Raw genomic sequence first — 23,612 nt, 5'->3', positions numbered from 1 at the left:
AGTTATATCCTGTTATCACTCTAGATGGTGCAACTGAGGTTAAGAGAGGCTAAATGATTCACCCAGATTTCCATAGCTAATAAGCACCAAGATTCACTCTCAGATAATCTGGCTGTAAAAGGAAGTACACTTATTATATACACTACACTCAGTCTTTGCTAAACTAGGCGAAAATGCCCTCTAGGAGATACCATAGAGGAGACTTGAGAAGGGATTTTCCAATGGCTGAACTAGGGAAACCTGATCGAGGTTCCACATTGTACCTTTCTTCGGGGGTTCTCTCTTTTGATCCCTGATGACAATTTAGGAGACAGCATATACCACTCCAAAATATGCCTCTTTGACATGAAATTTTTTTGTATGGTTTTGAGATAATTATTTTAAGAAATTGCAGACATAGGACAAGCTCTGAAAACAGAGTTACTCTTTCCTGAGGGAAATAAATGTACATCCATAAGGGAAACCTCCATTTGTAAGGCTGTCCATCTTTTGGGGAAGAGAAGGATGACTAAATCATCAGATGCTCTCCTCCTGAGGAAGGCGGTGACCTAAACCTGCATAACAGACTTGGCTTATGGTGCTTTCCCTGAGCATCTGCCCCCACATTGACCCCTTTTAATATCCTGCATTCTTTGTTTCAGTTAAAAATGACATTTTAGCCTGAATCGATCCCACTTTTTTAACCTTTGCTTTTCTCTTGTTACTCTATCTTTTGTTACAGGGGTCTGTCACTGCCGAAAACTATGAAAGGTAGAAAGAAAATTGTTGTTCCCTCCCCAATAGCGAACATGGCACTTTGTTCCCCGTCTAAAGCTCTGCCCAAAGATGACAGAATCATAAATTTCTCTGCTTCCACTTGGTTTGGCCAAGGCAGGCTAGCATTTTTAAAATGTTATTTATAGTATCAAGCATTTAAAAAGGACATAAAGAAAATGATAAGCTGATAAATACACATATGTGATTCAACAATGAATTCAGTAACTTGCCAGATTCATGTACGTTGTTTTGATCCTATATTTACATCCTTAGTTAGTCTCTCACTCCAAACGACCAGCCTTTCCGATCCACCTGCACTACCTTGGAAAGATTCTATGAATGGCAACCAATTCGTGCCATCAATTTATGGCCTATAAACAAACAGAGGAGATTCTCCTCTGTCACTCAGGAGACTTTGCTCCGTGTCCTACATAGGTTTTGAGGGATGCACCCCTCATAGGAATGCAGCTGTTTGAAATAGTTCCATCTAGCTAAGCTGGAGTGCGTTGTCCACAGTATAATATAATAAAATACAGTAAATATACAAGAGGGATTACACATCTATATTAATAATAAAGTTTTCCTGTTAAAAACTGTTTTCACAATCAAATGAGAACTAATAATGTTCAGAATTTTCCTTTTCTTATTTATAAATTTAAAATATATTCTCTGGGAAAAAAAAAAATCTAAGTAGCAATTTCCCAGGTTGTAATTTTCTGAAGAAAGTAGTCATTCAGCATTTATAATCAGAAAGTGAAAATTATTGCTAGTGAATGTGTTGAATTTTTATTAAATATGTTCTGCAACAACATTTTGTAACAAAATCTATGGTAATAACAGACAAATCTATAAATGACATCAATTAAGTTAAAAAATGGAATATCTCCATCATTATCTCTAAGGAAAATGTGGCATTACATGATTCTCAACCTATTTTTGCTCCTGTGGAATTACATAAAAGAAGTAACATTTTGGTATAAATTCATCACTAGGAAAGTCAAGTGTTCACTAAAATATCTTGTTTATGATTTTAATAAGCTTTTATAACGAAGGGGTGACATTTTCCTTTTGCCTTGTCTAGCAATTCATTAATATATTCATTTCTATTTTATAAATGTTCAGATATTCCACAATACTTGAATAATAAAAGTCAATAAATAATTTTAAATTCCAGGTGCATGCATTAAAGTGACCTTCACATTTAGATTTAATGTTCTATTGGTCCTAACCAAAATACTGAAGTGTGAAGTGAAATGTGGACAACTAAAAACTACCTTCTTTTAAAGAAAATGCCACGGAAAAGAGCTTTTCTGCATAACAATTACAAGGATTTTTAAAGTTTCTTCTGTATTCTTCCTCACACAAAAACTTCATATTCCTACACTGATGTGCCTTAAAATAGTCAAAGCAAAGAACAGAGGTCTTATTTATAATTTCTCATGTAGTCTTAAACTGCTGAAATTTCTTAAAGACAGATTTTGGATAGGGAAAACCTGCAGGGCCTCATGCCAATTCTGGTATTTGTATATTAAGGATTGTACAAATTTTGAGGAGTAAACACACTCTGCAAGTGTTTGAAAGCAACCATGCTGAAAAGGGACAGCTTTTCCTTAATTATTATCAAAGACAAATGGCATTGATGATACAGGAAATTGTACATTTACTTATTTTTAAAATTTCAAATAAAGAAATCTAAAGGGTTGGAAACAGGATGTGCAAATCCAAAATGGAGAGACTTACTGGTGCATGCCATAGAAGGTGGATCTTTTACAGCTCGGAAGTAACCCTTTTCACACTGACAGACAGATGTTGCTTCCATGTAGGTTAAACTATGCGGAGGGCATTTAGAACACTTTGTGTTACCAGCAAAGGCTTTATAGAATCCTGGTCTGCAAGCTGTAAAGGCAGAAGAAACAATTTCTTTTTAGTTATTATGCTAGAATTCTTCTGTACAACATTTTAATTTGTACATATTTTGGACGTCAGAGTTCAGCACCATACATACACAGAAAGGTCAATATATGTTACTAAGCAGTGAAATTAGCTATTCAACGTTAGTAACACAACCACGTCCTATTTAGCTGAGGTTGCTTACTAGTTTTTAAAAGTGTACCTAAGGAACATACACAATCACCCTTACACACGAACATGAGCATACACACAAAACATTAGTGCTTACCTAAATGAGAAGATGTCTATAATTGGCAGTAAAAAAGATGATTTTGTGTAATTTGGGGAGGTGGCATTAAATAACACTAAATCACATGGTTCAAAGTGTACTTAGATTTTGATTTCCCCTCAGTCCTTCTAAGTATGCAAGGACAAAGTCCCAATTTGGCTGGGAATGTTTTTAACACTTCTGTTAGTGGTTAAGTTTTCTTTTGTGTGTGGTAGATCTACATTAGTTTTTTGATAGTTTATGTTTGTTTTAATAAAATATCTTAAATAATTTATTAATTGAAGATAACTGTAAATTAATAATTCTACATAGAGGTTTTTCAGGATCAGTATCAATAAACAGTGATGAACACATGAACATCTCCATCAGTCTTTAACTTGATGACAAAGAAGTGCTACGAGGTTAATAAGAAAAAGGACTGTGTCACCAAAATACGTCTCTAAACCTGTGGAAATTCAGTGTATAAATAATAAATAATCTGCTCATATTTTCATAATTAAAATATTCTTTAAAAGCCTGCAATTTCTAAGTTTGAATGTGTGGCATAGGAGCTATAAGAAAATGTATCATAAAATTTCCAGTAAGAGAAACTTTTTTATATTTTTATTGAATAAATGTTTTCTACTTAATTATGCAATTTATCATCCCAAAACTTTGAGTTTTTTATTAATTTCCAAATAATTTCAAAAGTTGAACCTCTTGAGAAACTTAAACAATATCTTTAAGCTATTAAAATACTAAAAACCTAATAAACCAATTTAATGAGATATGTAAATCTAAATGGAGAGTTTGCATTCAGATGGTTCCAATGTTATTTTAAATATCACTAAATATTTTAAAGATACATAGACAAGAGCTAAATATTTCCTTCCTTTTATCAGCTCTTCAAATTTCAGCTATAAACACCATTTACTATATAAAGTAGCATGCTTTTAGCTTAATTTTTGTGCCAAAAAATTTAATTAATTTTTTTTATAACTAAACAGGATTTTAAATATTAACATCTTATGTGAAAGGTTTTAAGTTAATATGTTATTTCCTCTTAGAATTTTATTCCATACTTAGAGTAAAGCTTGCTTCTGCCACAGGATCTTTATCACATGCTTTATCCAGATAAGTATGTACAAGGCTTGCTCTCTCCTTACATCAGGTCTTTGTTCAAATGTCTTGGTATCAGCGAAGCCTTCCTTGTGTGATCCCCTTTTTAAACGTCAACTCTTGCTACACCATATCACAATATTCCATATTCCCCTTCCCTTGCTTTTCTTGCCTCCAAATGATTTAGCAACACCTGACACATGACATATTTAATTTTAAAAATCATTCCTCACGAGGATGTGAGCTCTATTAAGCAGAGATTTGTGTCTGTTTCATTTATTGAAGTGCTTCTCCAAGGCTTAGAGGAGTGCTAAGCCCTTGATGAGTATTGGGCAATGAATGAATGAGTTGCTGAGGGGTTCCCTTAATTTCTATGAATTTACCATGCTCTTTTTTTCTGATTTGAGCCTTTTTCCCTGTTGAATTTCTCTTCTCTATCACCATCTTATAACCCACTTGTTTTGCTAACTCCTAGTTATCTTTTAGGTCTCACTTCTTTTAGAAAGTCATACCTGACTTCCTAGACAAATTAAGTTTCTCAGTGCCTCTCAGTCATTTCTACATTAGTTATCCTTTGGCAAATATTTAATGACTGTAAGCTCCATGAGAACAGGTTTGCATAGTGCTTAGGGCTTGTCATACAGTAGGTGCTCAATATATAATTATTTAATTGAACTGGACAGTGTGTGAGTACTCTGCTAATTAAATTTTGGGACAGAATCTTGCATGTCTATTCAGTGCATACTGTGATCATGGTATAATTATCTTACTACAAATTTATAAATTTTTTCCTTGCTGAATCACTGTATAATAAGTAAGAGATAAAAGTAGTTAGTATCTTGAAAGTGATTTAACTATGATATAAAAATGATAAATATTGCAAGGTAACATAGCTATTTAATAATCAGATTTCCATTTCAAATTATTATCTATGTGGATTTGGATTTTCTTCCTACTTCACACACACATACACACACAAATATAAATACATGTATTTATAGACACATAAATATGTCTGGTGACAAAAATGTGAAAAAATAATATCCTAGGTATTTACATTTTCTTTATATATGACACATCAATAATATACAACCTAAACCTCTTCAGTTCATAACATAATAGATTATAACTGTTTTATTGCATCTGTAATCTTAAGTTCTTGTGACTACCACAAGCCAGAGATGGGCACTGCCATTCTAGTATTTATAATATCTAGCAGATTTGAAGTACATATTTAGTTTTCACAGACACTTGAAAAACTGAATGAGTGAAAATAACAAATGCTGAGTTCACTGATACTATGAGATTACAAGAACTCTAATTGGAATGAGCATTTTGTATATTTGTATGGTTTGGTTTTGCTTGTATTTCTGCTAAAATTTGGATATTAGTATTTAGGCCTTGAGAACTTTTTAACTGCTTTCCTTTATACCTTTTCTTCTTTCTCTGTCACTCCCTAATTTCTCTTTATAAGGTATGTAAACTTTTACTTCCAGACAGTAAAATAAACAAAATACTCTTGATTGCTTGCTTGCCACAAGGTAAGAAAAATTTGCAACATGTGTCAGGATTGTACAGAATACTTTCCGAAAGTTAAAAGTTATCTGATGTGGTAGTAGTTTCTTATTTTTAAAAAAAGTTATCCAGATATAGATATTAAGCTCAAACTCTCATGGCCTATAATATTCTAGCTATTATATTTTCCATCCATAGTAATACAAATCTATAAATTCACTCTCTAAGGACTACTGCATTCATCTAAGATCTACCTGTCTCTATTTTGTCCCTGTTCAAGTCCCGTCCACAGTTATCACAGGTTACATTTCTAAATAGAAAGAAGGACAATATTACTCTATTTTCTAAGGCAGGAATTGCAAATCATTGTTATTTGGCTAAACATGACCCAGTGTATGATTTTGTACAGCACGCAAGCTGTAGGTGTTAAGCCTATCTTGCTATCCCTTTTCCACTTGTCCTATTTGTTTATTATTCTATTTGCCTCTTTCTGCCTTCTTTTAAGATACTTGCATACATTTTATGATCCCTTTTATCTCCTTTGTTGGTTTGATCATTAGCAAAACTCGGGTGAATACACACAGGGAACCCAGCAGCTCTCTGAAGCTCATTTTCAGAACATCATTGTGTTCTCTTATGAAATCTAGCTTCCTTCCTCTTTTCCCTGCAGTGACAGATCTGTTCTTTCAATTCACAATACATGAAGGAAACCTACCACAGTTTGTCAAGGTCCTCCCTCTCTGTGCTACATCCTGAAAGTCTTCTCAACATACCAAGGTGAAAGAATTGTGGAGTACTCCTCTTATTTTTTTAAATCTTTCAGCTACCTGATATCTCACATCTTAAAAATGACTTTTTCATATATTTTCACATTGGTTTTCTTGTTTGTTTCAGGTATTAATCCACCTTGGTGACAAAAAAATCAGATTGCTGAGTCAACCTAAATTCTTATTTTTCTAATTGTCTTTTTCTTCCATAAGTCCTTCTATCTATGATTCATAGTTTCCTAAAGACATAATCTAAAAATTAATTTTGAAGTACAATGCAATACTACTACCATCAACCAGAGTGTCCAAGGTGAAAAAGAAATAGGATAACAACTGTTGGTGAAGGTAAGGACCAATATGAACTTTCATATAGCTATGAAAGTTTAAGTTGATGTACTACTTGGATAACTGGCAGGATCTACTACAGATGAACATAGACATACCATTAGTAGACTGATTCCATTCCTCAGTATATACCCAAACCCAAAGTAAGAGTGGCATTTCTCCCTGCAGCGAGTTATACTAAGTTCCATTGATAAGTGAATTATCATTTCTCCATTTGATTTTCATCTTCTGAACTTACATTGACCTTCCTCACCTGATGCATTGTCTCTTTGCTTTATATTTACTAGAGTAAATCTTCTGTACTCCCTTAGTCTTATTAGTGAAGTATCCTAAAGGAATATGTTCAACCAACCATATTGAAAAGAGGCTTACATCTTACTTAATTTCTTAACATAAAATTTGGAATGAGCATATTCATTTCAGAAATAATTAAATCAAAAAATCATTATTTATAATAATTTGTGAAATGATTTCTTGATTTTATGTTTCATTATACCTACTGATAAATGTAGCAAGATTTGGAAAAACAAATACTATGTACTTTAGAAATGGTGGATCTATAAAATGCAACAAATAGTGTTGCAAATTTTATAAAGGAGAATTTTAATTAAAATATTTTTCTATTTCAAAGTTTTGTTTATATTTTCAGAAACTTTAAGTGAGTGCTAAAATAACAAAGTTGTAATGTATGTCATAAAGATCTAAGTAACATTTTATACATATTAAAGACACAGTGAGTGTAGAGATGGAAATATCACTAACACTATTTTTTACGCACATATCTTGCAATACAATTTCCTGTACAGGTATTTGAAATTTCATTGTCCCCAGAAAAATGAAGTCAGAAAGTAGAAGACTGAAACATTAATTGAAATACAGTTGAAGAGTGCTTACGGTCACCAATCAAAACAAACAGGCAAAAATAATGTCTCTGGTAAAAGAAAAGTCAAAAAATGTGTAGCTTGTTTTACTCATACTTTATTTAAAAATTGAATGTCTAGGCTATATATTGATAGCAGTTTTCTAAGTCTATCCCCATTATCAGATACCTGGAAGACAAAAGACCATAAAAAATCTTAGTTGGCATATCGGGCTGTGCAGTTCTTACCATTTGATGAAACATTAAATTGCACCTGTGTGTCAGGAACTATATTAATAAAATCGAATGCCTTTCCCTTATTGGTACTCTAGAGTCTATAAGTTTAGATAAACCTGAATGACCTATCAGTTAAATATGTGAACTGCATCACTTCTTAAATACTAGAATTCATGAAAGAAATTTAAGAAATAGTCAAAGGCAGTTTCTTATTGTTTTCCTAGATACTGTTGTATAATTGTGAAAGTTAAATTTCACTGTCATGTTAAGTAGAGAAGACAGAAAAGTGATTAAGGAATTGAAAGATAAAAAGAAAAACAAATCTTCAAAACCTGAGGGTAAATAAGCATAAATATTTTGTTTCCTCAGAATAACCTACAAAAACAATATAAAGAAAATCCTAAAGTCAAAAAATACAAAGTCTATAAACAATAAGCATGTATACTGTGCTCTAAAATATTCAACCTAACCTTCCTGGAATGGGTTGGGGGGCACTATAAAGACAACATGAGAAAATATATACAAAAATGTCCTATTATTAATTTCAGTTTCCTATTACTGCCACAAAACAAATGTGAAAGGTGAACTTTCTCTTGAATAGAAAAGCCATTAGACCTACAGAAATAATATACAGGTTATATGACTTTCACTATAAAGAATTAAAGAAAGGAGCTCTGGTTCTGGAAAAGATGGGGCACACATACTATTTCCTCTTTCTACTATTTAACTATAAAATCTGGGCATGATATACTGATCAGTTGTTTGAGGACTCTGAAAAGTTAATACACATAGATATATTGAAGATGAAACTTTGAAGTACAGCTGAGCTGGTGATAAGTTTTCTGTTATCCTCTCCCTTTATCCCCTTTCCCCTCTACATAACCCTTACTATAACCTGAAAAACACTGAAAAAGACTGAAACCCAAAAGTGGGCACCAGGTCACAGAGATCCCGGACAAGCCAGCTGATTTTGCTTTAGAGTGGAAATCAGAAGTTCTAATGCTCAGAATGTGAAAATCTCTACTTCCCTTTTTGTTTTTTGTTTTCTCCTTAGTTCCTGCCTGGCCCTCAAGTAATCAGAGTAGTGATGGTGGCCCATAATGGAAGTCCACAGGAGCCAAAACTCTAAAGGAAGGAAACATTGTCTGTTCATTGATATTGCAGTTACGAGAGGGCTAGTCAACCTCCATCGCATTTCTTTTTCTCTCTGGATTGGTCTTCCCTAGTCCTGGATGTGGAGTTAGTTGCAAAAGTGCACAGCAAAATAAATGAAGCTTCAGCCTTCTATACAAGGGATTTTAAAAAGGAAATATGGAAAAACAGAAAGTATCCAGGAGAACAGGGAGAGAACGGATGTTTGGGAAGCAATCCCTAAAACTTTTATCAAGTCCTGAACTTACTCCTAAACTGCATCTATGTCGATATGATTCTATTTAACAAACCAAAGAATAAAGAACTGAACCAAAAAATCAGAACCTAGCTAGATCCGTGGACTAATGGTGAGGGTTTAAACATTGGTTAGGTAAAGAAGAGGACACCAACCTAGAAACCATACACTGTTTTGTTTTTTTCTTGTTACTGTTTATCACATGAATTTATAAAATAAACAGGAACATTATACAAACAAATATTGGCAAATTTAGGTAAGTTGCTACTAACAAGAACTTTGTATACTGTGTTTTGGTTATCCTTATAAAAATTAACTTCAAAGAAAAATAATGTGGTCTTTAAAAACAGATTATGTGGAGAGCCATGATAGAGGATGAGAGAGCAGTGACTGAGATTGGGGGTCTCTGATGACCTCATGACTGTGGCATGCCTGGGAATGTTTCTGTGCAAGGGAACAGGATGCATAGCTGTTGGGGCAATGCCCTAGATGAGGAGGCTCTGTGCAAGAGTCCTATAAGCTCTGGTCTTGATCTCAGGCACACAGCTCCCAGGAAGAAAGGAATTCTTATGATAGACAACCGCAATGTTTCTCCAGTTCTTGCCTGCCTTATAGTAACTTTTAACAATGGACTTTCTTGACAGCTACACAAAGCTCCTCACATTACACTTTGCAACTGTGGATTGCAACTATGGAAAAGCTACATAGGATGTCCTAGTTTCTGTAACTTTCCCGAATACAAAGAATAATGGTTGCACAGTTTTTAATCTGATAATGGTAGATTGCTGGTATAACTCTTTAAATCTGCATTTCCATCAGAGACTAAAGCTTCACCTGATCCCAGTTTAATCTTCACATATCTGTGTCTGTGAATCTTTATTTTCCAATCCTCCCTCACCCCTCACCAGACCCAAGAGCTTGGATGTGCTAGTCGAGACAAGATTACATGGTTTTCATTTCTGTTTCTGTATTTTATTAGCTGTTACTTCTGGCGACTTATTTTTGCACCAGTGTTTTCACTTGTAAAATAGGTATTATGGTCTGAATGTTTACGTTTCCCTTCAAGACTCTATGTTGAAGGCAAAATCCCCAACAAGAAGGGAGTAAGAAGACCAAGATACTCCTCTCTTACATGTGAGGACACAATGAGAAGATGTCTATATGCAAACTAGGAGGAATGTTCTGAACAGACACGGTCTGCTGGCACCTGAATCTTGGACTTCTCAGCCTCTACAACAGAAATAAATCCAATCTATGACAATGAAAGAAGACAATGGTATAAATGATAGCACCTAACTTGTAGGTTGTTGGAAGGACTTAATAAATGCAGTATGAAAAAGGGATCAGAAATGTATAGAACATTTTACTACTTAGATGAGGAAACTGAAGTTAAGTGATCTTAAGTAATGTACTGTGGCAGATTGTGCTTTCCAAAAATGGCCTCACCAATATTTTCTAAACTTCATGCTCTTCTTATAATGACTCAGTGACATTGTTTTCTCAAAGAAATTAGATCTATCTCTGTTGCTTCCTCTTGAATTTGGTATGCATGTGACTAGAGTAAAGTGACTCTATGTAACATCCTATGTGATTCTTCAGGATTCTTACTATGAAAAACAAGCTGCCACTCCAGCATGAGGGCCAAGCAGCCAGGGAGGGGACAAAGTAGAAAAGAACTTACATTTCTTGGCTTGCAGCTCTGGCTGAGTTCTAAGTTGATAGGCAGCATCAATTTGCCAGCCAGTTTAGTGAGCTATCTGAAATGTGGTCATCTAGGCTTTCTAGAGCAACTACCCAAGCAGACTCTCCATGGGGCAGAAATGAGTTACTCTTGTTTCACTCTGGTCAATTTATAGATAGATAAGCAAAATAAATGGCTGGTGTTACTTTAAGCCATTAAGTTTGGGATGGTTTCTCATGCAGTACTAGGTAACCAGGACGTCTGTTCAAGGTCATACAGTAAGAGAGCCAAAATTAAGGCCTAACACTATTATAATCCATATGCATATTTTTAAATGAAGTGAACCACAATTTTAAAAGGACAACTGATAATGACATTTAGATTACAAATAACTATTACAATGAAAACAGACTTGTGGGATTTGATGGATATGGTTTTAACTAATGGTTTTACACTCTGCTAATCATAATTGTTAAAAAACAAAACTAATAACAGCTTTATTCTGGTTATTAGAAATAAAAATGTATTCTATAAGTTTTATTTCATTAAAATATTTTATATGATCACTTTTTTAATAGAAAAAGCAAGCTAGACATTCTATACAACTTTGGATTAAAGAATAGATTAATTATAAAATGGAAATATATGCATAATAGGAACATTTTAACCAAACTCACTCATCACTGCTCAAAGTTTCAAGTGCTCTGTCACCTTAGTTAAGTTTGACATAATATCTTTTGCTGGTTTAGCAACAAATTTACAATCCATTCTTCAATTTGACAATTATGAATGTCCTACTGTCAAGTATTTTTGGCATTTCTATAGCTAAATGTTCAAATATTATTGAATTGTGCATTATAAATTTTTACTGAATAAGGAAAGCATATATTTTATTTTATGTTAAAATTAACATATCTTATTGGTTCATTATTCATAAAAGTGGGGTTCATTGTGATATATTTGTACATAAAATAAATTTGTTGATTTCATTCCCCAGTATATCCTCTTCGTTTCCTCTCTTCCCCTTCACCTGATCCCTGTCCTCTATTATATTTTTCTCCTTCCATTTTCATCAGAACTCTTTTTAAATCCTTTTTCTCTCATGCTTCCACATATAAGAGGAACACTTATGCCCTTTGACTTTCTGAGTCTTGCTTATTTCACTTATCATGATGTTCCTCAGTTCTATCCATTAACCAACGAAAGACATAATTTCATTATTTATGACCACAAAAAAACTCTATTGTGTATATATACCACATTTTTAATCCATTTATCTGTTGATGACACCTAGTCTGGATCCATAACTTAGCTTTTATGAAGTGTGCTTCTATAAACATGGAAATGTACATATCTCGAATGTATACTGGTTTTAAATCTTTTGGATAAATATGAAGGAGTGTCATAAATGGATGATATGGGAGTTCCATTTTTTGTGTTTTAAGGAAACTCCATACTGATTTCCACAGTGGTTATACTAATTTATATTCCCCCAAGTGATATATAAGGGTTCTTTGTTCCCTGCATCTTCACCAACATTCACTGTTATTTGTGTCCTTGATGATTGTCATTCTGATTGGAGTGAGATGCATTTCAATATATTTTTGATGTGCATTTCTCTAATAGCTAAAATGTTGAACATTTTTTCATATAATTGTAGTCTTTGTTTTTCTTCTCTTGAGAAGCATCTGTTTAGTTCATCTGTCCATTTATCGAATGGGTTATTTGGTTTTGGGTGTTGTTTTTGAGTTCTTATATATTCTAGATATTAATTATCTGTCAGAAGAGTAGTTGGCCCCATACTGTAGGCTTTCTATTTATGCTGTTAATTGATTCATTTTCTGTGTAGAAACTTTTAATTTGATGCCCATCTATTTATTAATTTATAGTATTATTTCTTGAATTATATGAATGCTATTGAGGAAGTTGTTGCCTGCACCTGTATGGTGAAAATTTCCCCGTTTTCTCCACGTATTTGCAAAGTTTCTGGTCTAATTCTAAGATATCTGATCCAAATTGAATTGACTTGTGTGCATATTGATATTCAATTTTCCCAGAACCATTTATTAAAAAGTCTGTTTTTTTTAAAAATTTTTTTTTATCTCCAACGTTTAAGTTTTTGGCACCTTTGTCAGAGATCAGATGACTGTATCTTTGTTGGTTTGTATTATGGCTTGTATGTGATGTGTCCCAAAAGCTCATGTGTGAGACATGAAAGAACATTCAGAGGTGAAATGATTAGGTTGTGAGAGCCTTAACCCAAACAGTGAATAAATCCCCTGATAGGGATTAACTGAGGTGGTAAGTGAAGGCAGGTAGGGTGTGGCTGGAAGATGTGGGTCACTTGGGCGAGTGGAGTCTGTCTCTGTGCTTCTTGATCAACATGCAAGCTGCTTCCCTCCAATAAGCTCTTTTGCCATGACGTTCTGCCTCACTGAAAGCTCCTAGGAATAGAGCTGGTTATCTATGGATTGAATCCTCTGAAACTATGAGCCCCCAAATAAACTTCCTCCTTAAAATTGTTCTTGTCCTGTCTTTTGGTACAACATTGAAAAAGTTGACTAAAAGAGTTTGTCTCTGTGTTTTCTATTCTATTCCACTGATCTACGTGTCTGTTTTTATACCAATACCATGTTGTTTGGGTTACTGTAGCTCAGAATTCCTTTGGCTATTCTGAGTCTTTTGTTTCTCCATATGAATTTTAGGACTATTTTTTTATAATTTTGTGAAGAATATCACTGGCATTTAAATGGTATTGCTTTGAATCTGTATAACACTTCTGTTAATATGGGTGTTTTGATAGTATTAATTCTGCCTATTTGAGAGTATGAAAGTTCTTTCCATTTTCTGATATCTTCAATGTCTTTCTTCAGTGTGCTATAATTTGTATTGTAGAGATCTTTCCCCTCCTTGGTTAGATTTACTTCTAAGTACTTTTGTTGTTGTTGTGAATGGAATTGTTTTCCTAATTTATTTTTGAGCAGAGTCATTACTGGTGCATAGAAAAACTAATTTTGTATCTTGATTTTCTGTCCTGCTACTTTGATCAATGTTTTTCAGCTCTGGAAGTTGTCTGCTGCAGTTTTTCTTTTTTTAATCTTCTAAGTATAAGATCAGATCATCTATAAATAGAGAGAATCTGGTTGGTTGTCTTTTCTTATTTGTATCTCTTGAATATTCTCTTGTCTAATTGGTCTGGCTAAAATTTCAAGTAGTACATTGAATAGGGTTGGTGAGATTGGACATTCTTCTCTTATTTTGAATTTTAGAGAAAATTTTTCATTTTTTCCCATTCAGTATGATGCTGGCTTTGGATTTGTTGTAAATAGCCTTTATATTGTTGACGTAAGTTCCTTCCATTCCTAGTCTCTGTGATGTTCTTAATATGAATGGCTGTTAAGTTTTATCAAAAGTTTTTTTTTTTTTTCTGCAGCTATTGAGATGATCATGTTATTTTTTGTCCTTAATTCTATTTATGTGATAAATTATATTTACTGATTTGTGTATCTTGAACCAAACTTGTACCCCTGGAATGGGATCAACTTTATGAATCTTCACTGTGTGTTTTTGAACACAGACTACTAATATTTTATTAAGAATAATGCATTTGTGTTTATGAGGGATACTGGTCTATACGTTACTTTCCTTGAGGTTTCCTTATCCATTTTTGATGTCAGGATAATACTGGCATCACTGTACAAATTTACAAGTGCTCCCATCCTTCCTATTTCATGGAAATGTGAGAAGGATTGCCACTTGTTCTTCTTTAAAGTTGTGGTAGAATTAAACTGAAAAGCATCAGGTCCCAGGCTTTTCTTTGTTGGAAGGCTTTATAGTCTTCATTCTCATTGCTTATTATTTAGATTTTCTATATCTTTTTGGCTCAATTGAAGTATATTACGTGTGTCTAGAAATTTGTCCATTTTCTAGATTTTTCAATTTGTTGGACAATAGGTTTTCAAAGTAGTCCCTAAGGATCCTCTGGATTTTAGAGCTGTTTATGATGATATATCCTTTTGCACATGGTTTTATTGATTTGGTTCTTCTCTCCCTTTCTTTTGGTTAATTTGGCTATGTGTTTATCACTGTTGTTTATCTTTTCAAAGAACCAACTCTTTGTTACATCAATCTTTTGTATTTTGTATTCTTGATTTCATTACTTTTGAAGCTGATCTTAATTATTTCTCTCCTTTTACTGATTTTGGAACTAGTCTGTTGTTTTTCTAAGGTAATAAGATAAATCATTAAGCTTCTTATTTGGAATCTTTCTTTTGTATGTAGGCTCCATACCTGCTTTCTTCCAAGAACCACCTTCCTATTGTCCCAAAGGTTTTGGTATATCGTATCTCTCTTCTCATTAGATTCTAGGAATTTATTAAAAATTTCCCTTCATTTATTCTGTGATCCATTCACTGTTCAAAAGCATATTGTTCAATCTCCATGTGTTTTTTTAATTTCTATACTTTTTCTTGCTATTGGTTTCTAACTTTATTCAACCGTGATCAGATAAGATGCAAGTGTATATCAATACTTTTGTGTTTGGTAACACTTTCTTTGGGACATAAAATGTGGCCTATTTTGGAGAAGGTCCCATAAAAAGCTGAGAAGAAAGTAAATTCAGTTATTGTGGAAAAAATATTCTATGTCTATTAGGTTGATTTGACTTATAGTATTTTAAAGCCTGAAGTATGTCTACTGATTTTATGTCTGGATAACCTATACATAGGTGAGAGAAGTGTGTCAAAATAACCCAGTATTACTGAACTGGGATCTACTTGATCTTTTATGTTGAGTAGTGCTTATTTCATATACTTATGCTCACTAATGTTTCAGTCATAAATGTTTATCATTGTTAGATCTTATTCTTGAATGATTCCTTTTCCAGTGTGAAATAACATTCTTTGTCTCTTATGATTAATTTTTATTGAAATGTGTGTTTTGACATATGAGTCCAGATGCTCTGGCTTGCTTTCAAACTCCATTTGAACACAGGATTCTTTTCTATCTTCCACTTTTAGTCTTTTTAAAAAATTGTTCTTATTTTTTTGGTCGTTGATGGATCTTTGTTTTACTCATTTATTTATATGTGTTGCTGAGGATTGAACCCAGTGCCTCACACATGCTAGGTGAGCGCTCTACCACTGAGCCACAACCCCAGCCCCTGGATGTCTTTGCCTATGAAATGAATCTCTTCCAAACAACATACAGTTGGGTTTTTTTTTTTTTTTTAATCCATTCTCTAGTCTATGTCTTTTATTTGAAAGGGGAGACCATTTACATTCAGTGTATTATACACAGAAGATTAATACTTTCTAATATTTTGGTTTATGTTTGAATCAGTTCTATTCTCATTTGCTTAACTACTCATTTCTAACGAGAATCATTCTTTTGGGAGTTCTGCAGTTTGCTCTTAGATCATAGTCTTCTTTGTGTAGTATCTTTTATTTTCTGTAATTCTGGATTAGTAATCATGAATATTTTTAGTTTATTCTTATCTTGGAGATTTTTATTTCTTCTGCAAATCTGAAAGATAACTCTGCTAGATATAACAATCTTGGTTAGCAGGGTTTTTTGGTTTGTTTGTTTGTTTGTTTGTTTGTTTCTGGTACTTAGAATACCTTGTTTCTAGTCCTCCTGGATTTCAGAATTTATTCTGAGGAATCAGACATTATTTTTATTGGTTTACCTGTAATTTGACCTGACATTTTTCTCTTTTGAGGTTCTTAAATTTCTATTCTCATTTTATGTCAGGCATTTGTTATGTTTCATGGAAAGATTCCTTTCTGATCTTATCAATTTGGATTCTACATGGCTCCTGTATCTGGAGGTCCACTTTATTCCAAGGTTTTGATATTTTTCTACTATGATTACTATTCCATTGGCCTGTATTACATTTACCTTTCGATTCCAATGATTCTTTATTTCACTAAATTGAAATAGAAGATGAATTACAAAAATAATGAAAATAGAAAAAAAAAAAAGGGGGGGTGGGGGAAAGAAGAAGACAAAAGTTAACATTGAGAGAGTAAAATAAATACAGAAGAGAGGGCTAGAATGGAAATAGGAGATAAAAGAAGAGGTGTCTACGGAAAACCCAATTAATTGATAAACTACTTTAAGTAAGAACCCCGGCAAAACATAAATTGTGGGGACACATTAGGAAGCAGTTAATGAAATAACTATCAATGGAGGTTTATTTTCCTTCTTGCTGAGGTTTTGTAATACAAGTCTGTCTTTCTGGGATTTTGATTTTGGAAACCCCTAACTGTGAGGAAGTTTCTATGATGAAAATATCATGTTGTTGGTTTTCAGCTCTGACCCAACTAGCCAAACTTGTTAGGGTTGCTTGAGTTCAGTTTCCTCCTTGACTGGCTACTTCTGCTAGGGGAACCTGAAGGGTCATTTTCACTCTCAAAAGGCTTTGTTACAGGGCTCCTGTCTGCAGACTGATCTGTGTTGCATTGCAACCCTTGTTCTCCCCAGGCCATGTGCTGGGGAGAGGTGTATGTGGTGCCTCCTTCTATCCTCCAGTCCATTGTGGGTTTCAGGTGGTGGCACAAGTACTCTTGTTTTTGCCGGACCCTGACCTGACCCAGTTCTCACCCTGTCAGTCATGCTACTTATATCAGAAATTATACCACCAAATTCAAGTGAAAGTGCCCTTTGTTCTCCATCTGCAAACTGATCAACCATCCACTCTGAGTTTCTCTCTAGGCTTATTCTCAATCTCACTCCTAGCTTTAGTGGATGTTTGTTCTTGGGTATTTAAAAAAAAAAAGTAAAGAAAATGAAAAAAAAAAAAGTGAATATAATACACACTGCAGGGATTCCTAACTGACAAGCTAGGAAAGTCCAAAAAAAGGTCCCATCAAGTTGTCAGTGCTTTCCTGCCTCTTTGCTAGGAAGTACTAGTCTCTCTAGCCAAAGAGTTCTGGGACTTTATCCTGGGTGGACTCAGTTCAACTCTTCTGAGCTTACTTTCTGCTCAGATTGTGGATATATTGGTCACCATCTGTTTTTATTAAATTCAGTGGGAGAATTTTTTGAGCTCATTGGAAAGGTGCTTCCCCACTCCCACTGAGCCACAGCACACCTGAAACTGCTTCTGTCTGTTGCCTTATTAATTTACTTCTATTCTAGAAGTCAGTATTTTTGGTTTTCATTTAGTTGCTAGCTCACCAATTTGCTTACAGCTGTTTCCCACTCTCTTCATACCTCAGTCTGCTGTTGCAGAACTGCTTTTTAATTCATTCTCAGAGAGGTGCTGCAATATTGTGGGTTCCTCTGATCTGCCATTTTGATACTTCACATTTTTTTTAGTTGGAGTTATTAAGCATATTGGTAGGCAATATCATAATCATAATTTTTGTTCACTTGGTGGACAAAATCTGTGTTTTACATATTTTATTCTTTATAAGTCTTACAAATGCTCAATGATGTAGGTATTAAAATCCTCATTTCACAAATGAAAAGATGTAGGCCATAATAGTTGCTCAATGTCACAGAGGTGATACATGTGCAAGCCACGGAGTTACTAAATAGTAGTTTATGCACTGCTTTCTATTAACATTTTAAAATAGCTTACCAAAACCTTTGCTCTATATTTCATTGGAATGTTCCATAAATATTGAATTGAAGCAAACTGAAATAGCATCTTTTATGTAGTACAAGTAGAATACCTATATTTGTCCAGCATGGTTTGGATATGATAGATTCTCATACATCACAAGGGCACAGTCAAGGGTAAAATGCTGTATTCAGCAACAGCAGGCACTCAAGATTCAGAACCTCCAATGCATTGCTTGGAATAGCTTTATGTAGCTTTATAATCAGCAAAATCTCGGACATGGAGGTTTTACAAATGTATATGTCTGATCAGAATACATTCTCTTGATTTGGCTCATATCTAGCTCCACACACACATAAAGCCATTCCCTATATTAATGTTGTTGACATGAATCTGGATTTCTCAATGACTATTTTATACACAGGCAGATCAGCTCTAAGTTGGTATTTGGATAATCCAATCTTCAAGCCAGGCAGGAGTTCTTCTGTAAAAATCAGCCACAGCATTTTATGAACCTGTAACAACTGATTCTACTGGAAAACTGGGAACTATAGACATGATTTTGTAGTATAGCTGTAAATTCATTCCATTAATTGGAAGCTGTATACATATAAAATTTTGCGTAAATCTTTTTTATATCTGTCCATGCATGTGTAAACATTTTAAATATAGCAGAGGAAGTCTTAGCAGATTTCTTTTATGCAACTCTAAACCCTTTCATATTTTAGGCATTTGCATTATCAGATTTCCTTAATTTGGGATGTAGTCTAGTTACCAAGAAAAAAAACAAGCTATTGGACTCAAGTGATTGCATTATCAACATACACAAATATGTCTCTTCCCTCTGTTTCAACTGCATATTGCATATTTCATATATGTGCATTATACAGGTGTTTGATTGCTTGGCCCTAGATTCAATCATGAAACCATCTCAGAACCAGACTGTGAGTACACCTGAGGAGAAACAATCTTTCCATAAAAACTCTCATCCATTAAGACAGTGCTTAGCACATACTAGGAGCTCAGTATATGTTTGTTAAATGAATGAATAGATAAATTAGTGGTCTTTGTTTTACCATAACTGATAAAAACAAAATTTTAGTCAGGTGCATTGGCACATATGTGTAATCCCAGCTATTCAGGAGGCTGAGGCAGGAGGACTGCAAGTTCAAAAACAGCCTCAGCAACTTAGTAAGGCTCTAAGAAACATAGTGAAACCCTGTCTCAAAATAAAAAAATTAAAAAATGACTGGGGATGTGGCTCAGTGGTTAAATACCCCTGGGCAGTACACCAATATCTCAAAAATCAAAATAAAAACAAAATTTTTATATTCAATCAATACTGCTAAATTATATTTTGATATGTCTTCTTTAAGGGGGAGAAACACTTGCAAAAGACACCTGGAATTACCATGAACATGTACTATGCCCACTATCAAAAAACATCAAAATCAAGTGCTGACTATTTTAAAAGTATAAATCATAATACACACTTTTATGTTGAAGCCTACAATTTTAGAACTTTTGTCTCTAATTGTCACATTGATGAACACATTGAGTTCTCACGTTTGACTGCATATTTTAATTTGAATGCATATGTAATTTTCTTTTTCTGCATCTTTACAGACTGGGTATTGAATATAAAAATAATGGTGCCATTTCAATAACTATTTAGCTAATTCTTACTTTTGATTATTCTCAAATGGAATATGATATATATGCATATATATAATTATTAACAACATTGATATAAAGTAGAGGATAGAGATTGTGCAAGGAATAATTTTTGAGCAGGTAATGAGTACACACCTCCAGTTATGTGAGAATACTAGACACTATGTGATCAAATATCTCATGGATGTTATAGAAAATAAATGCATGAAGTTTCAAGAAGGTATACATTAATAATAGTAGAGTAGCTGAAACTGGCTTTTTTACCTGAAATATGACACTTTAACAGGCATTTTAGATGGAAAGTAAGAATAAAAAGAATGAGTAAAAAATATGTGATAATGGAAATGGGTACCACAAGTTCCTCTAGTGAGAGAGGAAACCAACTTTAATATAATGAAGAACTGACAGAGGAAAGAAGGGATATACATGGTAGTTAATGGGACCACAGTTATCAAGAGCCTCATATGACAGCCTGAAGAATTTTATATTTATAATAAACAGCACAGAAGCTCTCAGACAAGGGAGAACAAATTTATATAAAGTAGACTCTCATGACAGCATACCAAATTTATTAAAGAGAGTGAGACAAGAAGCCAGGGAAAGAGGTAGGATAACAAGTAGCAATATGGAGAGAAATTATTTTTTAAATAATATTTAACTAGACTCAGGTCAAAAAACAAGGTGACCTTTAAGGACAGTTTAAACACAGTTATTAAAAATACTTAATATTCTTAATGATATTGACCAAATCATCATGGAAAGCATATACGACTTTTGATGCAGAAATTCTAAATGCAAATGCTTTTGAATGAACTGTATTTCCTAAGGTGAGTTCAGATTCAAGTCTGAATTTACTCTTTTTAAAAATGGAGATAGAAATAATACCTACTTGTCAGAATGACACATAATATAATTTATGTAATATATTTATAATGGCACCTACCTTTTTATACTTAATGAGTAAAGGTTAGCTCTCTAAGTCTTTATGATAATGAGCCCATAAAACGTCACAATACCAGGAAAGAAACTGTATCAAAATTAGTCAAGAAAATAGTTAAAAGTCTAGTCGAATTTTTCTGTCACGTGTATTATAAATGAACTGCTATTTTCTAGTAACTGAATTAAAAATGTATTACACTATATTTAATAAAATACATTCTATCTTATGTAATCCAAAAGTATTTTAATGTTAACTAAGTTAGGTTTAAGATTGGATACTTCTGATTTGTTTAATATTCATATTCAATATTTTTGTATTTTGTATCCACTTATGGTACATCAGATTAAAAAAAAAAAGCTAAGCAAAACAAACATTGGGTATGGTTGGTTTGTGGCAGAAAGATAACTTGGAAGAAAACAGCCTTTACATATCTTTCAACTCAATGGAATAAAGTGCTTGTTTGAGACAAGCATATTCATTTTTGTTGTAAACTAATTTGTTGATTGAAGTAAGTCCAAGATTCCCAACAACTGTCCAAGTTACACACATATAAATGCCCAAGTTTTATGTGAACTTTTCCTAAAAAATATAGGCCTGGTAGGTTATTCTAGAACATGTCCAGAAGACACTTCTCCCTTTCGACCTTTAACTTTTAGGAAGATTGTATTTTCTAAACCATTCTATTTCAAAGATTAGTAAGCAAAAATGTCTTTTTTAAGAAACCTAACCTAACATGGATTCAGTTGACAAATCCCTATTGCTTGCCCAGCCAGTTTAGTCAATCAACTCTGTTAAGAGCACTGAAACTCTTGGATTTATAAATTTTCCTCTTTATTTCTCTATAATTCCTTTCTATAGACTTGAGTGTCTTTATTTTTTTCTCATGACGACAGATAATAAGGTATCATAAAAACCCAGGAACTTTTTTTCCCTGTTAAATTCTCATAGAAAGAATACAGTACTTCCTTTGTTAACTTCACATATAATATAGCATTTACGGGCAGAAAACCCAGAGTCAGGTACTCTAGATTCAAATCTCAGCCCACCCACTTACCAAGGAGGTGCCCTTTGGCCATTTAGTTAAATTTTATCTCATTTTCTCATCTGAGAAATGGATATAAAAACATTATTTATCTTATAGCGGTATCTTGAGGAATTATTTATACTCCCAAAGCATTTAGGACATACCTAGCATATGGTAAATGCTGTGTAATGATTTACTTACACATCATTTTGTCTAACAATGTAAAGACCTTTTCATTTTTGGAGGTTAGTATTTAGGAAAATAATTCCTATTTGGAGAATGAATAGTCATGTCAATACATAAAGTAAATATTTCATAATTTCACTACTCTGTAAATCAAACAATATTGTGTCACATTAGTAAAAATTACTCTTCAAAATTCCAGACTTTGTGTTAGTGAAAAAAATTATTTAGAACATATAATTATAGAACTTTTTATTATGCATGATCAATCCAATAGGGTTGATGAAATTTTTAAGCTCTTGGTGATGATCTTTCACCTCAGTCCTCTTTTACAAATGAAGAGACAGAACTTTGGAAAGATAAAGTTCATTCTGACTTATACACTGGATTAGTGACAGAGGTGGATAGAAGTCAAGAGTCCTGACTTTCTTTTATTTCTCCACACCATAATCATTTCACAGATTTCTATCCCAAATATTTCATTAGCTTTTTGTTTCTCTGATCTCTTTTCTTCTCCTAGAAGTATCTTAACTGGAACTACTTATAGTTTTTCAGGAGCACAGGAACAGTTTTTTTTGTTGTTTGCATTTTTAAATTGGGTAGGATACTTTGATTGGGGGCAACTTCTTCACTTTTACAAACCTTCTGTATTAATATCAAAAGTCTATGTAGTGTCTAAATTTGCCCCAGCTGGTGCTTGTATATGCCTCTAACTCCAAAAAAGATGTAAGACCTTTCCCTTTATGCCCATCTCCATTATCAATTTCTAAGTACACAGTACTCTCATTTATTGACTGAATTATTCCAATGTCCCTCTCCTCTTTTGCCCCACCTACCATACCAATGGGAGCAACAAATGAATCAATGCTTTGAACTCCATACCCTTGGACAGCTAGACTGCCCTTCTGGGACACAGCCATTTGCAAGTGGCCACTATTAATGGGGCAGATTCCATGCCTGGCATGGAATTTATGGGTTCCATAGCTTTGGATTCCAATGCCTGTTGTCCTGAGGCAGAAAGAAATACCAGCCTTGAGGTGCCAGCTGCCCAGAGGAGGAAGAGTTACTGTGCAAGTGATAAGTCTCCAATCAGGCTAACTTTCCCATAGCCTCTCATTTCTTGTTTATCTTGAAAAAGTTTTTTAAATTTTTTATTAATTTTTTTTAGTTGTCAGTGGACCTTTATTTTATTTATATGTGGTGCTGAGAATCAAACCCAGTGCCTCGCACATGGTAGGCAAGGGCTTTCCACTGAACCACAACCCGGCCCCACTTTTGTTTATCTTAAAAATTTTTCTCACAATAATTTCCCCTTTGATGTGTTTCACTATAAATAAAGCATTCATTTGTTAGAGATTGTACCTATTAGGTCCAATTCACCCACCAGGGCCCACTGTAAA

The 23,612-nt window shown here is 33.7% G+C and overlaps 1 protein-coding gene across 4 annotated transcripts in view; it reads right to left on the bottom strand.

The window, feature by feature from the left end:
* EPHA6 (EPH receptor A6) overlaps positions 1-23,612 on the bottom strand; it is an 889,912-nt gene that overhangs the window by 488,606 nt on the left and 377,694 nt on the right. Inside the window, exon 1 of one of the 4 annotated variants that reach the window (XM_079100535.1) lies at positions 2,497-2,647. The exons of the other annotated variants lie outside the window; for them this stretch is intronic. Within the exon in view, the coding sequence (XP_078956661.1) occupies positions 2,497-2,575 (79 nt within the window). The 5' untranslated portion in view covers positions 2,576-2,647. Of the gene's footprint in view, positions 1-2,496; positions 2,648-23,612 lie in introns of those variants that run through there. 4 annotated transcript variants of the gene reach the window in all.

This window comes from Sciurus vulgaris, assembly GCF_902686455.1.
Source record: "Sciurus vulgaris genome assembly, chromosome: 10".
Taxonomy (NCBI): Eukaryota; Metazoa; Chordata; class Mammalia; order Rodentia; family Sciuridae; genus Sciurus; species Sciurus vulgaris.
This window is presented reverse-complemented; position numbering and strand designations above follow the sequence as displayed.